At 50.0% G+C, this 15878-nt stretch overlaps 2 protein-coding genes across 6 annotated transcripts; both read left to right on the top strand.

Moving 5' to 3' along the window:
- The first annotated feature begins 44 nt into the window (after positions 1 to 44).
- LOC121916101 lies at positions 45 to 4061 on the top strand. Its single transcript, XM_042440894.1, has 2 exons — positions 45 to 1174; positions 3426 to 4061. The coding sequence occupies exons 1-2, from the start codon at positions 896 to 898 to the stop codon at positions 3849 to 3851; spliced, it is 705 nt and encodes a 234-aa protein (XP_042296828.1). The 5' UTR covers positions 45 to 895; the 3' UTR covers positions 3852 to 4061.
- A 2795-nt stretch (positions 4062 to 6856) lies between these two features.
- Positions 6857 to 15878, top strand: LOC121915921 (inositol-trisphosphate 3-kinase B-like). Of its 5 annotated transcripts, none has more exons than XM_042440572.1 (8): positions 6857 to 6995; positions 9486 to 10059; positions 10468 to 10552; positions 10971 to 11184; positions 11470 to 11674; positions 11970 to 12071; positions 13306 to 13377; positions 15080 to 15878. In XM_042440572.1, the coding sequence occupies exons 2-8, from the start codon at positions 9643 to 9645 to the stop codon at positions 15317 to 15319; spliced, it is 1335 nt and encodes a 444-aa protein (XP_042296506.1). In that variant the 5' UTR covers positions 6857 to 6995; positions 9486 to 9642; the 3' UTR covers positions 15320 to 15878. The 5 variants fall into 5 exon arrangements, with proteins under 5 accessions (XP_042296506.1, XP_042296508.1, XP_042296507.1 ...); XM_042440574.1 differs by having other exon boundaries at positions 6873 to 6995; positions 9490 to 10059; XM_042440573.1 differs by having other exon boundaries at positions 6873 to 6995; positions 9464 to 10059.

The following is a 15878-nucleotide window of genomic DNA, read 5'->3' as shown; positions in this document are numbered from 1 at the left end:
AGGCGGGTTAATGATTCTCCCGGCTGCAAATATGTGATAAAGCGCTCCAGGGATTCAAAGTTCATTGCCCAGAGAGGCTTGGCGGTGGGGCCCAGGCGGCACGCAACTGGGAACGTCTTTGCCCTGGCATCCCCCCAGTCCTATCCCATACCCTCCAACTCTCCCAGTTTAGATGGGAACAATCTGGGTTACTTCTCTGCCGTCCCGCTTTTTCAGCGGCTCTTAATATCTCTCTCTTCCTCCCACTTTCCCGCTTTGTTCCCTTCTTACTTGGAATGCTGCAGACCGATTTCGAAGCACAAAAGTAGTCACATGCCCTAAAAGCAGCATGCAGACTACTTTTGTCCTTTGCAATCGGTTTGCATCAGGGAAGAGACGAGGGGGCATAAAATACAGACACATGAAAATGAGTTGGTTTGTTTTGGAGGATCTTTGGAAAAGAAGAGACCACTGCAGTTGGGACTTGAGCCTCCGTGAATTTGGATTTTGGAATCAACCCCAGCGGATACCAAGGGTCCACTGTACAACGCTGGAACCGGTTTTATCCATGTTTCCGCCTTATATCAGACCAGACATCCCCATAGTTCATAGTGGCCTCATGCACCTGAGGAATTCAGACTCTACTCTACAAAAGCTTGCACTGCCAACATCTTTATTTCAGTTAGTCCCAAAGGTGCTGCAAGAGATTGATTTTACAGACTAACAAGGATATATATATATATATCTTTGACTTGTGGTCATGGTTGATGCTGGGAGCATGGTTGATGTCCAGAATGCTGTCTTGTATGCCTCTGAATATCAGAACCAAGATGTGTCATAAGAGGTGACAATGGAAAGTCAGCTGCATTGCCCCTAAGGTTCTAGAAGGCATCCAGCTGTCCTTCGAAAAGCCAGCATGGAGGTCTCCAGTGTACTTTGTGTCCTGGCTCTGTTCTTCATGGTGCATTGCCTTATAAATCAAGAAGCCCGCACTCTGGAAGGTGAAGGCCTTCAGCTCCGCCATGGGGGCACAGAAGCCATATGGATGTGGTTCAAAGTGACTTGGGTGATGTTCTCCACGAACCCGGCGCTGGTGTGGCTGGCCTTCATTCTGACCTGGGTGTTTCATCGGTTGTACCGAGCCTGGAATCGCTGTCTCCCCAAGGCATTCATGGAACGTGGCACACAGACAGAGGTAAGCACTGCCCGGTATCTTTGGTCTCCATCTTCAGAACCCTGGATAGCTTCTTGGTACTTCGGACGCCAACCAAGAGCAGAGCCATAGAGTTCCTGATGGGGGCACTATGCGCATTTTGATGCTCCAAGGCGTCACAGCTTCGGTTCTGCAAATGGTAGTCCAAAACACACTGCAGAAGTCATCCGGTTTGGGACCACTTTAACTGCCTGGGCTCAGCGCTAGCAAATCCTGGGGGGTTTAGTTTTTTGTGGCACCAGACCACAAAGAGAAGACTGAGTGTCTCACAAAACAGCAGCAGTTCCCATGATTCCCTAGCATTGAACCTGGGCAGTTATTTCTGCTTGTCCATGATTTCTGCTTGTAATAACTGGAGAGGTGGCTGCTTCAGGGTCAACTTTTGGGTTTGAACTGATCAATCCATGGAGGTCTGTAGCACACACAGTCTGCTTCTGGATGATGCTCAAATAGTAGAAGAAGCCCATGTTGGGTGTCTGATATGTGGCAGACTGGGAGTGTTCAATGGTGGCCTTCCAGATGCTGTTGCACTACAATGCCCATCAACCATAGCCAACGGTGAATGATGATAGGAGATGAAGTAGTGGCCAGAACCGGTTTAGAAGTAATGCAGTCTGACACTGCTTTAATGGTCATGGTTCCATTCCATAGTTTGTTGTAGCACCAGAGTTCTCTGGCAGAGAAGGCAGCCACAAATTCCAAATCCAACAGCATTGAGCCACAGCAGTTGGGGCAGTAGCAAACCGCATTAATTCTGCAGTGCAGATGCAGCCTTAACTCCCAAAACCAGACACAATTAGGCCTATTTGGTATAATATAAATGGCTATGGCCATTCTGCCACGTTCACCCTAGATCTGTCCGCGTTTGGGACTGAGGTGCCATCCTTTCCAAGTGTTTTGGACAAAAGGAAGATTAGTCTCAAAGGGTAATAGCACCATCCACTGAAGAGGGCTGGAAAGAGAGTATTATACACTACTACCATGTTCTCTTTGTGTATATATATATATATGATGAGTAAAATGCTTCATTGTGTGTATAGCGAGTACAACAGTTCACTGCAAGAAGCATAAGAAAAGGTGTCTTTTCTTCTCCTTTCCGTTCAGCTGGTATTCCCATCATCCAGCGTTATTTCATAGTTTCATTCCAATTACTAACCACGTTAATCACACAGAACATTGGCCTGAAACACCCCAGTTGCCCTTTTTTTGCTGTGCTTCCCTGCAACAAAATAATTTGCCCTGGGAAAGCTGTACTTTATTTTGCCGTTTTCGAGGGCCTCTTTTGATGATATCGGCAGCTAGGCGAAAGGAAACCATTGGCATCCTTGGCTCCAGACACCTGGAATGCCTTCATTTGCAGGATTAGCAAAATGAGTCTAATAAAATGCATAGGGTCTCCTTAATGGAAAGCCCCTTCATTAGCTATTACTTGTTGCTAACATGAGGGCATGCTTCAAGAAATTTACATTGCGCAGGTCAGTTTTTACTCTTTTATGAACTGATTTCTAATTTTATGCAACACAGTTTGTGTTTTAGGGTCCCTATGCCAGCTCCCACCCTATCATTCTATCCACTGGAGTTTGCTTCCAGGACTTCCCATGGTACCAAAATCCATGGGAGCTCCAGTCCCCAAATCCATGGGAGCGCCAGTTCCCCCTGGAAGCTCCAGTTTCTTCTCTACTGGGAAATCTCAACCCCAGTCTTTGTCCTGGAACTTCACACATGTAGCGGAGGAGGTAGGGAGCCCTATTTGCTGTTCTTTCTTCCTCTGACTGTGTTTGCACTGCAGAATTAAAGCAGTTTGACACCGCTTCCACTGCCATCCTTCAATGCTCTGGCAGTTTTGGGAGACATTTAGCCTCTTTGGTCAGAGACCACTGGTGCCAAGATAAACTACAATTCCAGAGCCATGAGCCATGGAGGTTAAAGTGGTGTCCAACTGAATGGTTCATGCCAATTAAGTCTGGTTTACGGCAATGAGAGAATCCCAGCCTATTTCAGCACAATGCAGCAGAGTGTATACAGTGCGCATGGAAGCACAATCCCACACCTTAAGCCACCCACAATCTCTAGGCCCCAAGAGCAAGGTTGTGTCCACAAGGGCCAAATAACAGGCCTCTTGCCTGTCCTCAGGGCGATCAGTCCAGATGACGCAGGGCCCAGAGTCCATGGCCATCTTCTGGGAGCATGGCATGACATCTTTTTCTGTCTTCTTCTTTTCCCTCTTGGACAGGGCCTTGGCATGCAACACGCCCAGGTTCCCCCCTTTTACCAGAATATGAGTGGGGAGGACTATGCCCATAGGCTGGTCCGGATCTCTGGCGAACTAGAGGACTTTGCAAGAATGGTCCAGGGTAAGGTGAGGAAAGGCCTGGGGCACCTGGAAGAAATCACTTATATTATGGAGGGCCTTGAGGATGTTACCACCCGAGTCAGAGGTGAGATGAGGGAGATCACTGGCCAGGGCAAGGCGACTGGTGTTAAACCACAATCAAGACCGGCCGGCGCCCAGCCCACCTCACGTGCCCAAGGAGAAAAAGGAGACCTAAAGAAGTACCCTGCTTTTGAACTGCTTCAGCAGGAGAAAGCAGCTGTGCAGCGGCAGGAGGTGCCAACTGCCCAAGGACTGCGGAGGAGCCCACGGAACCACGCACGTTAAGAACAGCAAGCCATCGTATAAGGGCAGTATATAAATAAATACAGTCATCCCTCTGTCTTGTCGTTGTTGTTGTTATCCCACCGTATTCGTGGGGGATCCGTTTTGGCGACCCCCACGAACACGGAATGTTGCAATATTCAACTCCCCTCTCCCTCCTTTCCACCCCCGTCCCCTCCCTCCTGACCCCCTCTTTCGCACACACACACCCCTCCAGCCCATCTCTGCCCCGGGTGCTAGCAAGGGCTCTCCCCTCGGCCCGGGGGCGCAAGGCCAGGGGCAGGGGCTGCCAGGGGCTGGGATCCCCTCTCTGCCGGCAAGCTGCCATGGCGGTCTCCTTTCCCGCCGGGCACGTGCCCCGTACCCCTCCGCCGCAGCCAGGGGCTGCCTGGTTCCTTCCCTTCTGTCCCCATGGAAGTGTGGCAAGGTGGGAAATACTTGACCTAGTAGGAAGGAAGCTGAGGAGGAGGGAGGAGAGAGACATTAATTCCATGGCCGGCACCCATAGAGGCTTTTGGTTTTGTGGGTTTGGGGGCTGCATGGCCACGTTCTAGAAGAGCTTATTCCTGATGTTTCGCCAGCAGCATCTGTGGCTTTGGCCTCTTCGGAGAAAGGTGCCAGCCACAGATGCTGACGATGCCAGCCATCTTCTCTGAAGGTGGCAAAGTCACAGATGCTGGCGAAACATCAGGAATAAACTCTCCCAGATCGTGGCCACGTAGCCCCCAAAACCCACAAAAAACAACCCAATGAATTGATTATATAAGCAGACGAAAGGCAATACAACAAAGCAATACAAGTAAACACCACATGTACACATACATGCATATCATACCAACATATATAAAAACCAGTATCGTCACAAAGGGATGTACACTTCTATGGAGATCCTCTTCTGAGGCCTCTGTTATTACCTACAAAGTAGAGATGATTTGTATTGCTTTGTTCCTTATAAAATGCAGATTATAAATCTTGATTATTTCACTCAGTTGTTTTCCAATATTCTTCAGCTTTCCTGCATTTTGCCTGGTCAACATTTCCCTCCGGTTTCATGCATTTCCAGCATTCCCTGTCTTATCTATTGCCTGTATTTTATACAGTGATGGATGCCAATAATACGCCAACATCTTCCTTTCATTTTCCTTCTAATTCTGGCATACTGTATGCCCATCTGTGCCTTTCCATGATTTCTCCCACTGACCAAGCGTAATGGTTTGATTCAGATCCAGCGCCCATCTCATCATGGACTGTTTGGCCACTTCTCTTTCTCACTTCCTTTCCTTTAGCATCTTATAATATTTGGTTATATGGCCTTTCTTTCCATCTTTTATCTATTTCATTCTTTGCTTTAGTTAAACCCACTCTTTTATTATCTAATTTAAAGTGTTATATATAAAAACCAGTCTTGCTTCTTTCTCTCCCCTCCCCAATATATTTGCTCTATCATCTGCATCAAAGAGAAGATCTTCTTAGTGGTCCTGCATTATTATATCTCTGTATCTTAGCCATGATCTATCCTTTATTCTTTGTTCTATTACAAAAAGCCTAGGGCCAAAAGAAAGCTGCTTCGGGCCACTTTGGAGGTATGCTGTTTAAGTGCCAAAGCCATGCTCAAGTATTAAGGACAGGAGCCCAACTTTGGCACAGCTTCTGGCCTCTTAAGATGCATGTGTCATTTACACAGCATACCTCCAAAGTGACCCAAAGCAGCTTTATTTGGGCTGTCTGTTCAGGCCCCTACATAGATCTTTTGTTAGTCAATTGATTTTTGATTTTAATCCAGACATTTCATAGAATCCTAGAGTTGGAAGAGACCCCCCCCAACGGAGGGCCATCCGGTCTGACCCCCTTCTTCTGCCATGCAGGAACTCTCAGTCAAAGCATCCCCTGTGACAGATGGCCATCCAGCCTCTGTTTAAAGACCGCTATAGAAAGTGTTTATTTAAAAGTGTCCGTCTTATTATGTGGTGATTAAAGTCTCTGTTTTCTTTTCTTAGGCCACATATAAGCATGGAATCCAAATCTAATGTTCAATTTGTCAATAGGAGGGAGAGGTAGAAGGATGGAGGGGGGACGGAGACAGAAGGTGTTTTCACCACTTGCTTCCCATCTTGCCTTGGAGCTGGGTTAGCTGATACAGCCCCATTTTGGGATGGGGCTGAGGCTGAGAGAGACAGAAAGAGACAGAGAGAGAGAGAGCAAAGTGGGGCGGGGGGGGGGGGGGGGTGCTTTCTCTCTCACCCCCTTGCCTTGGAACTAGGTTCCCGAACGGCCAAAACAAAGCCGCACCTTCTGGTCACTTTGGACTCTGGAGGTATACTGTTTAAATGACGCATGAGTCTTAAGAGGCCAGAAGCTGTGCCAAAGCTGCCCTCCGGTCCTTCAGACTCTTAGGACGCATGCGTCATTTAAACAGCATGCCTCCAAAGCGGCCCGAAGATGCGGCTTTATTTTGGCCTGTCTGTTCAGGCCCTACCTGAATTGCAATGAGGCCGAGAGAGACAGAGAAAGAGAGCAAGGAGGGTGGGTGGTCTGCTTTCTCTCTCAGCCCCATTGCCTTGGAATGCTCAGCTGATCCAGCCCCATTGCAATGGGGACAGAAGGGAAGGAACCAGGCAGCCTCTGGCTGGCGGCGGAGGGGTATGGGGCACATGCCCAGCAGGGAAGGAGACCGCCATGGCGGCTTTCCGGCAGAGGGGAGATCCAGGCCCTGCAGCCCCTGCCCCTGGCCCTGCGCCCCCAGGCCGAGGGAGAGCTTCTTGCTGGCACCCGGGCAGAGATGGGCTGGAGGGGTGTGTGTGTGCGAAAGAGGGGGTCAGGAGGGAGGGGGGAGTTGAATATCTGCGAAATTTCGTATTCACAGGGGTCACCAAAACAGATCCCCCGCGAATACAGATAACAACAACAACATACCTTTATTTCAGCCAACAAGCCAACAGAGGGATAACTGTATTTATTTATTGAGACCGTATTTCTCCCAGTTGCCATCATGTAGGCCTCAGGTTAAGTTGCCTTCAGACCCCTCAAGAACGGAGGAGAAGCCACCTGTGATGCAGTTGATCATCTGCAAAGATGCCCAGAATTCGGAGCAGATGTCGGAACAGAAGCTGGAGTCCCATCAGGGCCGGAAGCGGTGATGCACCAACCGTAAGTGCAAATAAACTCTGCAAAGAGAGACAGACAGTGGCATGTTTGTTTAGAAAGGAAGGCGATCAAATTTCTTCAGAGCCAAGTCACACTCTCCCAGCTTCAAAGGAAGACTGACAGATGCATCTAGGGTTCCCTTGGCAGGATTTCAGAGGGGTTTCCCCACTGCCTTCCCCTGAGGCTGAGAGAGTGTGACTTTTTGCCCAGTGGGTTTAGATGGCTGAACTCTCTCCAGAGTCGCAGCCCAGCACTCCAGCAGCCACTATGCCATTAAGCTGGCTCTCTGCAGCGGGCACAGTGCAGAGGGCACCAGATCCTTGCCTTTCCAGCCCCTATGTCCAGAGCTGAAGGAGTTTTCCCAGCATCCCCCACAGCCTGCCAGCTTGCAGGTTCTCCATTTCTGTGGTGCCTTGGCCTCTTTTGAGGTGAGGTGAGGACATCTGGTCACCCTGGCAAGGGAGGCAGTGGCACTCTCTGCCCATGCCCAGAGGGGATCCCTTTTCTGCTCTGCTCTCTGCCTTTGCAAAAGGGGGTGCAATTCACGCCAATGTCCAGCAGAGGGCAGGACGAGACAAGGCTTTTCCTGGGGATTGGGGGTATGTGCCAATCTATATATATATTACTCCGCCTTTTGGGGGCTCAGCAGCAAGCCAGATCCTTCTCTGGAACAGAGATCCTCCTAATAACCCAAGCTGTGCTTTGCAGGTAAGCATTTGGCTTTGAAGGCTGATGCATGGAACTGGGGGGGCAGGAGGGACCCCCAAAAGGAAGGGGAAAGCAGTGGGGTCTAGTGGCTAGAGCAGAGCCCGGGAGGGGAGGCTTTGTGGGGGGGAGGGTCATTCAAGACCACCTTTGCTTCCCAAAATGCAGATTCTGCTCTAATCTGCACTGCACAATTAATGCAGTTTGCCGCCCCCCCCCCCCCTTTGCTATGGATCCCTGGGATTTGTAGAGCTCTCTGAGAGAGGAGTCTGAGCATCGTCACCAAACTAGAAGTCCCAGCATCCCACAGCATGGAGCCATGGCAGTTGCAGCAGTGTCAAGATGCATTTGTTCCTGCGGTGCGAGTCTGTTGCTTGCAAGAGACTGAGAGAGAGGAAATACTGTAAAAGGGTTCTCCTCCATTCCCCCCCAACTCTCTTAGGACCCATCCACGCTGCAGAAACAATCCAGTTTGAGACCGCTTTAACTGCCCTGGTTTAGTGCCACAGAATCCTGGCACCAGAACTCTGTGACAGAGGAGGTGAAAAATTTCTCACAACATTACAGATCCCAGGATGGCATAACATGGAGTCATGGCACTCAAAGTGGGCTCAAACTGCATTTATTCTGCAGTCTAGATGCAGCCCTAGTCTTACAATGAATTTCCAAAGGTCAGATAGATAGATAGATAGATAGATAGATAGATAGATAGATAGATATGGGAGGGAGATGATAGATAGATAGATAGATAGATAGATAGATAGATAGATAGATAGATAGATGTAGATTTGCTGCCCAAGGCAAAGGACAAAATGGTACCCAGGTTTCCCATCCAGAAGGGCAACTGAGGATGATGGGATGGCATCCCCCACCATCCCTGGAAGGGGAAAAGAGACTGGTTCAAAGGGGTGGCATTGCCCGCAGGGGCACCCACAAGTCTTCTCTGCCAGCCAGGGTCGGCCACAAGAAGACGAAGACTTTGCCCAAAGCAAAGGTCCCTTTCAACAGTTCTGGGTGAACTGAGGTGTGTTTTTGAGTTCTCCAAGGAGAGGAGGCTGTGTGACCAGCTTCCACGATCAGTTCTTTTCTTGGGAGCTGGCATCATTTAGTGTCCTAGTTGTTTGGGAGAGTCCAGAGAGTGCCAAAAAAGTGCCCTCCTAGGGCACACGCCTGCGCTGCTGCAAACTCAGTTTTGCAAGTGTGTTTGTGTTGTATTTTGAGCCCTGAATGCAAATGCGGCCCTGGCAAAACAGAGGCCAAGGATCCAGATGCCTTCTTGGTGCCTCAGACTTCCTCTGTTGCTTCGTGGTTAGGACACCCCTGCGGTGCGGTCCTTTCCCCGCTGGCTATAGCTTTGCCTTTAACGAAAAATAAACTATAGTTTCGTTTTGTGCTAAAGTGTCACTTGCGTAGATAAATATATAGAGGCAGGGAATTTCAGATTAAAGTACCTTGAATCAATAGGGAAGTAAGGGCTTCAGGAAGCCATCCATTAAAAAGCCAACGACAGTAAAGGGCAGCAACCCACTCCTTAAAAAGCCAATGTTCGCAATATACAAGAAGCTTCTAATAAAAGAGCCAATGTCAGCCGCATGCAGGAAACCATAAACTAAAAGGCCAGTGTCCCCCAAAGCCCTCCTTCTTCAATCTTGGCTCCATCTCTCAATCGACATCAAGATTTCTATTTCCTGGGGTCCCTTCCTTCCCCTCTGACTTCCAGACTTTGGGAGTCTTACGTTGTGGTTTTCAAATGCACCTTTTCCCAGCTCTTTGCATGCTCTTCTCTAGCAAGCTGTGAGATGAAATGACACCAAGAGCATTGGGAGAACAACTGAGGTGCACATTTGCACACAACTCTTGAACCAAGGATATATATCTCCTGCATCCAGGGAGCAGCCACCAAGAAGGCCTTCCACCACCCATTTCTTCACTCAGAGTGGTCTGCATGGAAGATTGTAGCACCTTGGAGTGGGCATCTTCATCTTCCGGACCTTTGGTCCAGCCTTCGGAACCGGAGAGCTGGGAGGCTTCAGGGGCCACTCTGGAACCGGCCAAGAGCGAAGCATCGCTGCATGGCGAAAGAGGGAAAGCAGAGCCATTCCACTTTGGCGTCACTCCGAAAAATGGCCTGCAAGAACCCCAGGCCTTGGCTACCATCTGTGAGGGTGCCGACCCAGAATCCCCCCGTCCCTCGGGGGCCCATGCACCCACCAGGAGCACCCAGGGACCCAGTTGCCTTCCTGACCGTTCGGTCTCTAGGTCATCGACTTGCTCCTCGCTGGCTGGGTCCTCGCAAGAGTCGGACGAGGTCTTCAGCGACGCGGAGAAGAGCCCTTCGGAGAGGAAGCGGGTCTTGCGGAAGGTAAGATTTGGGGGATTAAGATGGTGAGGAAGGGAATCAGGAGCCATGCCTTCCAGAAATGGGGTGCTTTCTTTGGAAAGGAAATCCTGACATTTACTAGAAGGATCCCTAGACAGCAAAGGTGAGGACTGTGTCACTTGGGAGATAGTTGAGGTGGAATCATTGCACTATAATGATGAAACCTATTGGATGACCCTGGGCGAGTCACATTCTCTCAGCCCCAGAGGAAGGCAATGGAAAACCTCCTCTGAACAAATTGTGCCAGCGGTAAAGAGATTGTCACAGGCTCTCTCTCAGCCTTGTGCATTGTATACCTGTGGGTCTATAGACTGCGAAAGAGTCCCCCTCTTGACTCCATTGCTTCATGCCACCATTTTGTAACATCTCCTCTCTTGGTTTCTCTCCTAGACCAAATCCTGGAAGACCTTCTTCACCATGGTGCACTGGTCCCTGAGGAGACGCAGCTCTTGGGTGCAGCTGGCCGGCCACGAAGGTCCGAGTACGAAATATGACGGGCAGAATGGAGTGGGGCTGTTTCTCTTTTCCCTTAGGCAGAGCAAAATGCTGGGCCTCTGGGAATCAAGTTCAAGACTGCTTTAAAGGGTCTTGCCTCTGAGGATGTGCAGAGTGTAAGCCCCCTCGATCTTATTGGAAAGCGGGGTAGAAATTATTATTATTATTATTATTATTATTATTATTATTATTATTATTATTATTATTATTATTATTTCCTTCTTCCTCTCTCTGTTTCCAGACAAGCTTGAACCTTTTTATAAAAAGAAGGGAGTTTGAGATACAGTGAGCAGAATGGCAAGGGACCTGTTTCTCTTCTGCATCTAGATTCCTCATGGTGCATTTACCTTCCTTCCTTCCTTCCTTCCTTCCTCCCTCCCTTCCTTCCTTCCTTCCAGGGAATTTCAAACCCAGCGAACGGGGACAAATCCTGAAGAAGTTCAGCGCGGTGGAAGATGCCTGTCTGGCTCAACTGATGAGTGATGTCCTCCATCCCTTTGTGCCCACTTACCATGGGGTGGTGGTGGTGGCCGGAGAGCGCTACATTCAGATGGACGACTTGCTGAGCGGCCTCGATATGCCCAGCATCATGGACTGCAAAATGGGCACACGGTGAGGCGGGTACCTCCAGCGTTGTGGGACTCTGAAGGTCCATTCCCTGGGACACTTGGGTGAATGTGGCTGAGGATGCCATCTTGGAGGCCCACCTTGGAGGTGTGATGCTACTCCAAAAGGTGGTGGACTCTCCATCTCTGTAAGAAATTGAGTACTTGTGCTTGTACAATGCTAGTCGGATGGGCATCTTTCAGGGGTGCATGCTAAGTCTGTGATGACCATGGGCACAACGTCCGAACATCCTCTTTACTCTGTTTTTCCTTCGCTTCTTCATTCGCCCAGGACATACCTGGAGGAGGAGTTTGGCAAGGCGCAGCAACGGTCGACAGCGCGACAGGACTTATACCAGAAGATGGTGAAGGTGGACCCATTCGCACCCACAGCCCAGGAACACAGCCTGGGGGCCGTCACCAAACCCCGGTATATGCAATGGCGAGAGGACATCAGCTCCAGCGCTTCCCTCGGCTTCCGTATCGAAGGCATCACAGTAAGTCGCTGGACACAGCTTGCCGAAACGTAGCCTTTTGGGCTGCAGTGCCCAGCATCCCCTTAGCTTGGCATGTGCTTAGTGTGTGCTGAACCACTTATTTTCACTACGTTCAGTGTAATATTCTGAGCTTCCATGTGGCAGAGAAGGCGGCAATGATGGTGTAAGTGGGCGAGACCTTTCTAGAGGTTGGCGTTGGTGGGTGAGATCTGTGCCAGGATCAGAGTTGGCGTTGGACAGGGCCTGTGCCACTGTGCCCTGTGTATCTCCCTAAATCTTCCCTCTCTGTCTCCAGATTGAAGGAGGAGCCATACAGAGAGATTTCAAGCAGACTCGCACCAAGGAGGAAATTGTCGAGATCTTTTTGATGTTCACCAAAAGCCGCCTGGACGTTCTGGTGAGACCTGGGAGAGGTTGGAGAGTGAAGGAATGCCACTTCACCAGGTTGCACACATACATACACACATGCTCCATCTGTCTCTGAATCAGTATCCCAGACTATCATCAATGTGGAAGGGCTCCCCAGAGGCCATCCAATCCAGCCTCCTGCCAGGGCAGGAGATCCACCGCTAAACCTTGGGGATTTCCCAAGGAGTTTCCATGCGTGTGGGGACTTCTCCGTTCCTGTTCTGAGCATCGCATTTCCCGTCTGATGGCTTTCCTTTCTTATTCCATCAGTGGGGAAATGCCCAGGGAGCAAAAGATATTACATATTATAGAGTACATAACAGAGAAACAGAAAGGTCCCCAATTAGCAAAGGGGTTAGATAAGGCTGTATCCTTTCACTCGACCTGTTCAACTTGTATGTAGAACATATTATAAGAACAGCAGAAGAAGGAGGAGTGAAAATAGGAGGAAGGGATATCCATCTGAGATATGCAGATGACACCATACTACTGGCAGAAAACCTCAAAGACCTGGAGACACTTCCTAAGGAAGATCAAAGAAGAAAGTACAATAGAAATAGTCAAAGAGTTCCCATGCCTGGGATCAAACGTTGATAGAAATGGGGGCTGCAGTCAGGAAATCAGAAGAAGATTAAGAATGGGGCTAAGAAAGAAGCAGCAAAGATCCTAAATTGCAAAGATAGGCAACTGAGCACAAAGGTGAGCATCATACAAGCCACAGTATTCCCTGTTACCTGGGATGGGAGTGAGAGCTGGGCCATTAGGAATGGTTATAGGAAGAAAATCCATTCTTTTTAGTTGTGGGGCCGGAGAAGAGGGATGAGGATCCCATGGACAGCTCAAAGGACACATGAATGGGTCCTAGAGCAGATCACGCCAGAAAGATCCCTAGAAGCCCAGAGGACCAAACTGAGGCTTCAGCCACATTGTGAGAAGGAAGAGAAAGACCAGAATGCCAGAGAAAATGGAGGGAAGCAGAAAGAGAGGGAGGCCACATGGCAGATGGAGGATGGACTCTCTTCAGGAGGTCGTCATGATGGGTTTTATGGGGCTGCAGGCATTAAGCAGAGCAGGGAAGGACAGGGCTCCTGGAGATGGCTCCTCCATCGGGTTGCCATGAGTCACGATTGACCCGAGGACAGTTGACAGCAATATATTCTATTCTAGCAAGGGGTCTTCTTTGGAGAGGAGTGAGGCCTCACCAATTCCCTTTGCCTTTGCAGAGCACCTACCTTTCCCGCCTGGAGAGCATGCGCACAGCCCTGGAGGAGTCCACCTTCTTCAAGACCCATGAGGTGAGAGGAGCCTTGGGAAGGCCCTTCTGCTTGCTTCTTTGCCAACTGAGGGCAGGGGCAGACGGAGGAGAAGCTCCGGTGAGGAAGCTGGGGGCAAGCAGATCCACGTTTGAGCTCATCCCATGGAACAGCCCTCCCAATCGGCAGCGGATGGCAATGAAGCCACTCCAGTGCCTTTAAAGAAACCACAGCCGCATCCACACTGCAGAAATAAGACAGATTGGTGGCGGAGGGGGTGCGCGCCTTCAAGTCCTTCTGACTTGTGGCGACTCTAAGGCAAGATTGGTTCAGAGGGGTCCTGCCATGGCCTTCCCCTGAGGCTGAGAGAGTGTGCCTTGCCCCTGTGCGTTTCGATGGCCGAGCTGGGATTCAAACCCTGGTCTCCAGAATCACAGTCCAACATGCAAACCACTGTACCACACTGGCTCCAGTTTGATCCTTCTTTCATTGCCATGGCTCAATGCTGTGGGATTCTGGGGACTGTACTTTGGCGAGACATGGAGCTTTCCCACAAACTACAAATCCCAGGAGTCCACGGAATGGAGTGGCGGCAGTTAAAGCAGTATCAAATTGGATTATTTCTGCGGTGCAGATGCAGCCTAGTAACTTTTATCAAAGTTTCCTTTGAGGAAAGGATTTCTATTTCAAAATAGAAATCAGTCGTTTTGGAGCCCCTGGATGCATCTGCACTGTAGAAATAATGTGGTTTGGCACTGTTTTAAATGCTGCAGCTCCATCGGTGGCATCCTGGGATGTGTAGTTTTGCAGCCGCCAAGCTATATGCAAGATTCATTTTTGTTATTTCCTGTCACTTTCTGCTGAGTTTTGCTGCAAGAGACCCTGAACTTTTCCATCCCTGCCAGGAAAAGACGCCCTTCCTTTCCGGTTTCCGTTTTGCAAGATTGCCAAGGACTTCACTGGGGAAGGCACCTTTCACAGCAAGCGGGGGGGGGGGGGGGGGGAAACCCACCCAGGTCCCCAGGTGATCTTGGGCTACAAGTCCCATCATCCCCTGGCTCGGCCTGATGGGAGCTGGAGTCCAGCCATACCTGAAGGCCTGCGCATTGCATTGTCCCTCTTTTAGGGAGCTCTTAGAGCCTCTGGGTTATCTGGAAACGACTTAGCTTTCTTAAATGAGGAACCATCTCCCAGGAGGCAGAAATAGAGCCAACTCACTTGGAAACCCCAATGTTTTGCAGAAGTACAAACCGCACTGCTGAATATCAACTTGTTGTTGGACTCCAGATCCCATCAGCCACAGCCTTGAATGCTGGGAGATGCAACCCAATAACGCCTGCAGAGCTACAGACACGATTCCTCCTTGTCCCCCAGTCTCTTGTTCTACTCAAAACAGGATTAACAATTGCATTCAGGGCTTGGGTTTTATATAACAGGAGTGGCTCTTGGATTGCAGGTCCTAGCCTTCCTCAGGTTGGCCAGGGCTGCTGGGAGCCACAGTCCAATAACATTTGGAAAGGTGCACATTTCCCCACCAAGTTAAAACGTATGTGCCCCTTTCCCAGTTTCCCATCTGCATACTCAGTTTGCACTTTCCATTCTCAATCATGTGCTTCATGGCCATGCTACCTAGGGGATGCTGGGAGCTGCAGTTGCTTAAAAAGGAAACGTCTCCAGACTCCGACTCTTGGTGCCAGCCATCCTAAACCCTATCGTACCGTCCTTTCATGTTTTGATCGCCCAGGTGATTGGCAGTTCCTTGCTTTTCCTCCACGACCGGAAAGGACACGCCAGCATCTGGATGATCGATTTCGGGAAGACGCTACCCACTCCTGGCGGGCTTCACCTCCACCACGACACGGCCTGGAGCCACGGAAACCATGAGGACGGCTACCTCCTCGGCCTGCGGCACCTCACCCACACGCTGCAAGCCTCCCTGCGCAAGGCGGAAGAAGGGCGAGAGTCAGAGGTGGCTCATTCTTGAGGTTGCTAGCCCTTTGTCTGGGAGACAAAGTGGAAGGAGACGCCACCAAGGAGACCCTGCAATGTCCAAGGCTGTGCCAACCACGATTACCAGCATTCAGAAGATGGAGGGAGATCTACGGAGATGTGGCGCTCCAGGGCTTTGCAAACTCTGTGCATTTGCTGCCGGTCCATTTCTTGCCCTGAAGGCAACCAGGCAACTATGGATGCCAGCCATGAAAGCCTTCGGCTTCACGTCGCAACTGGTAGCCTTTAGGGACCAAGGGAGACTCCAACTGTGTGTCATGTTTTGTCCAAAGACAGCATAGGAAAGTGGATTTAGAGAGGAACGTATGAATATGGTGTGTCTCTCTTAACAGCTGTGGGATTGTGAAGGGCGAGTTGTGAGTTCGAATGCCATTCAGCAAGGGTGCATCTCTCTCCGCCGGCCAAACTGACCACTAGTTTCCCTGTTTCGTTCTGGTTTCTCTATGGCAGGGATAGATGAATGTAGAAGGCCAGGGGGAAAGCCTTGGAGGGCCACCTTCTCATTGCAAAAATAAAACATTTTTGCCCCCAAA

Source organism: Sceloporus undulatus, chromosome 9 (assembly GCF_019175285.1).
Source record: "Sceloporus undulatus isolate JIND9_A2432 ecotype Alabama chromosome 9, SceUnd_v1.1, whole genome shotgun sequence".
NCBI classification, from domain to species: domain Eukaryota; kingdom Metazoa; phylum Chordata; class Lepidosauria; order Squamata; family Phrynosomatidae; genus Sceloporus; species Sceloporus undulatus.
This window is presented reverse-complemented; position numbering and strand designations above follow the sequence as displayed.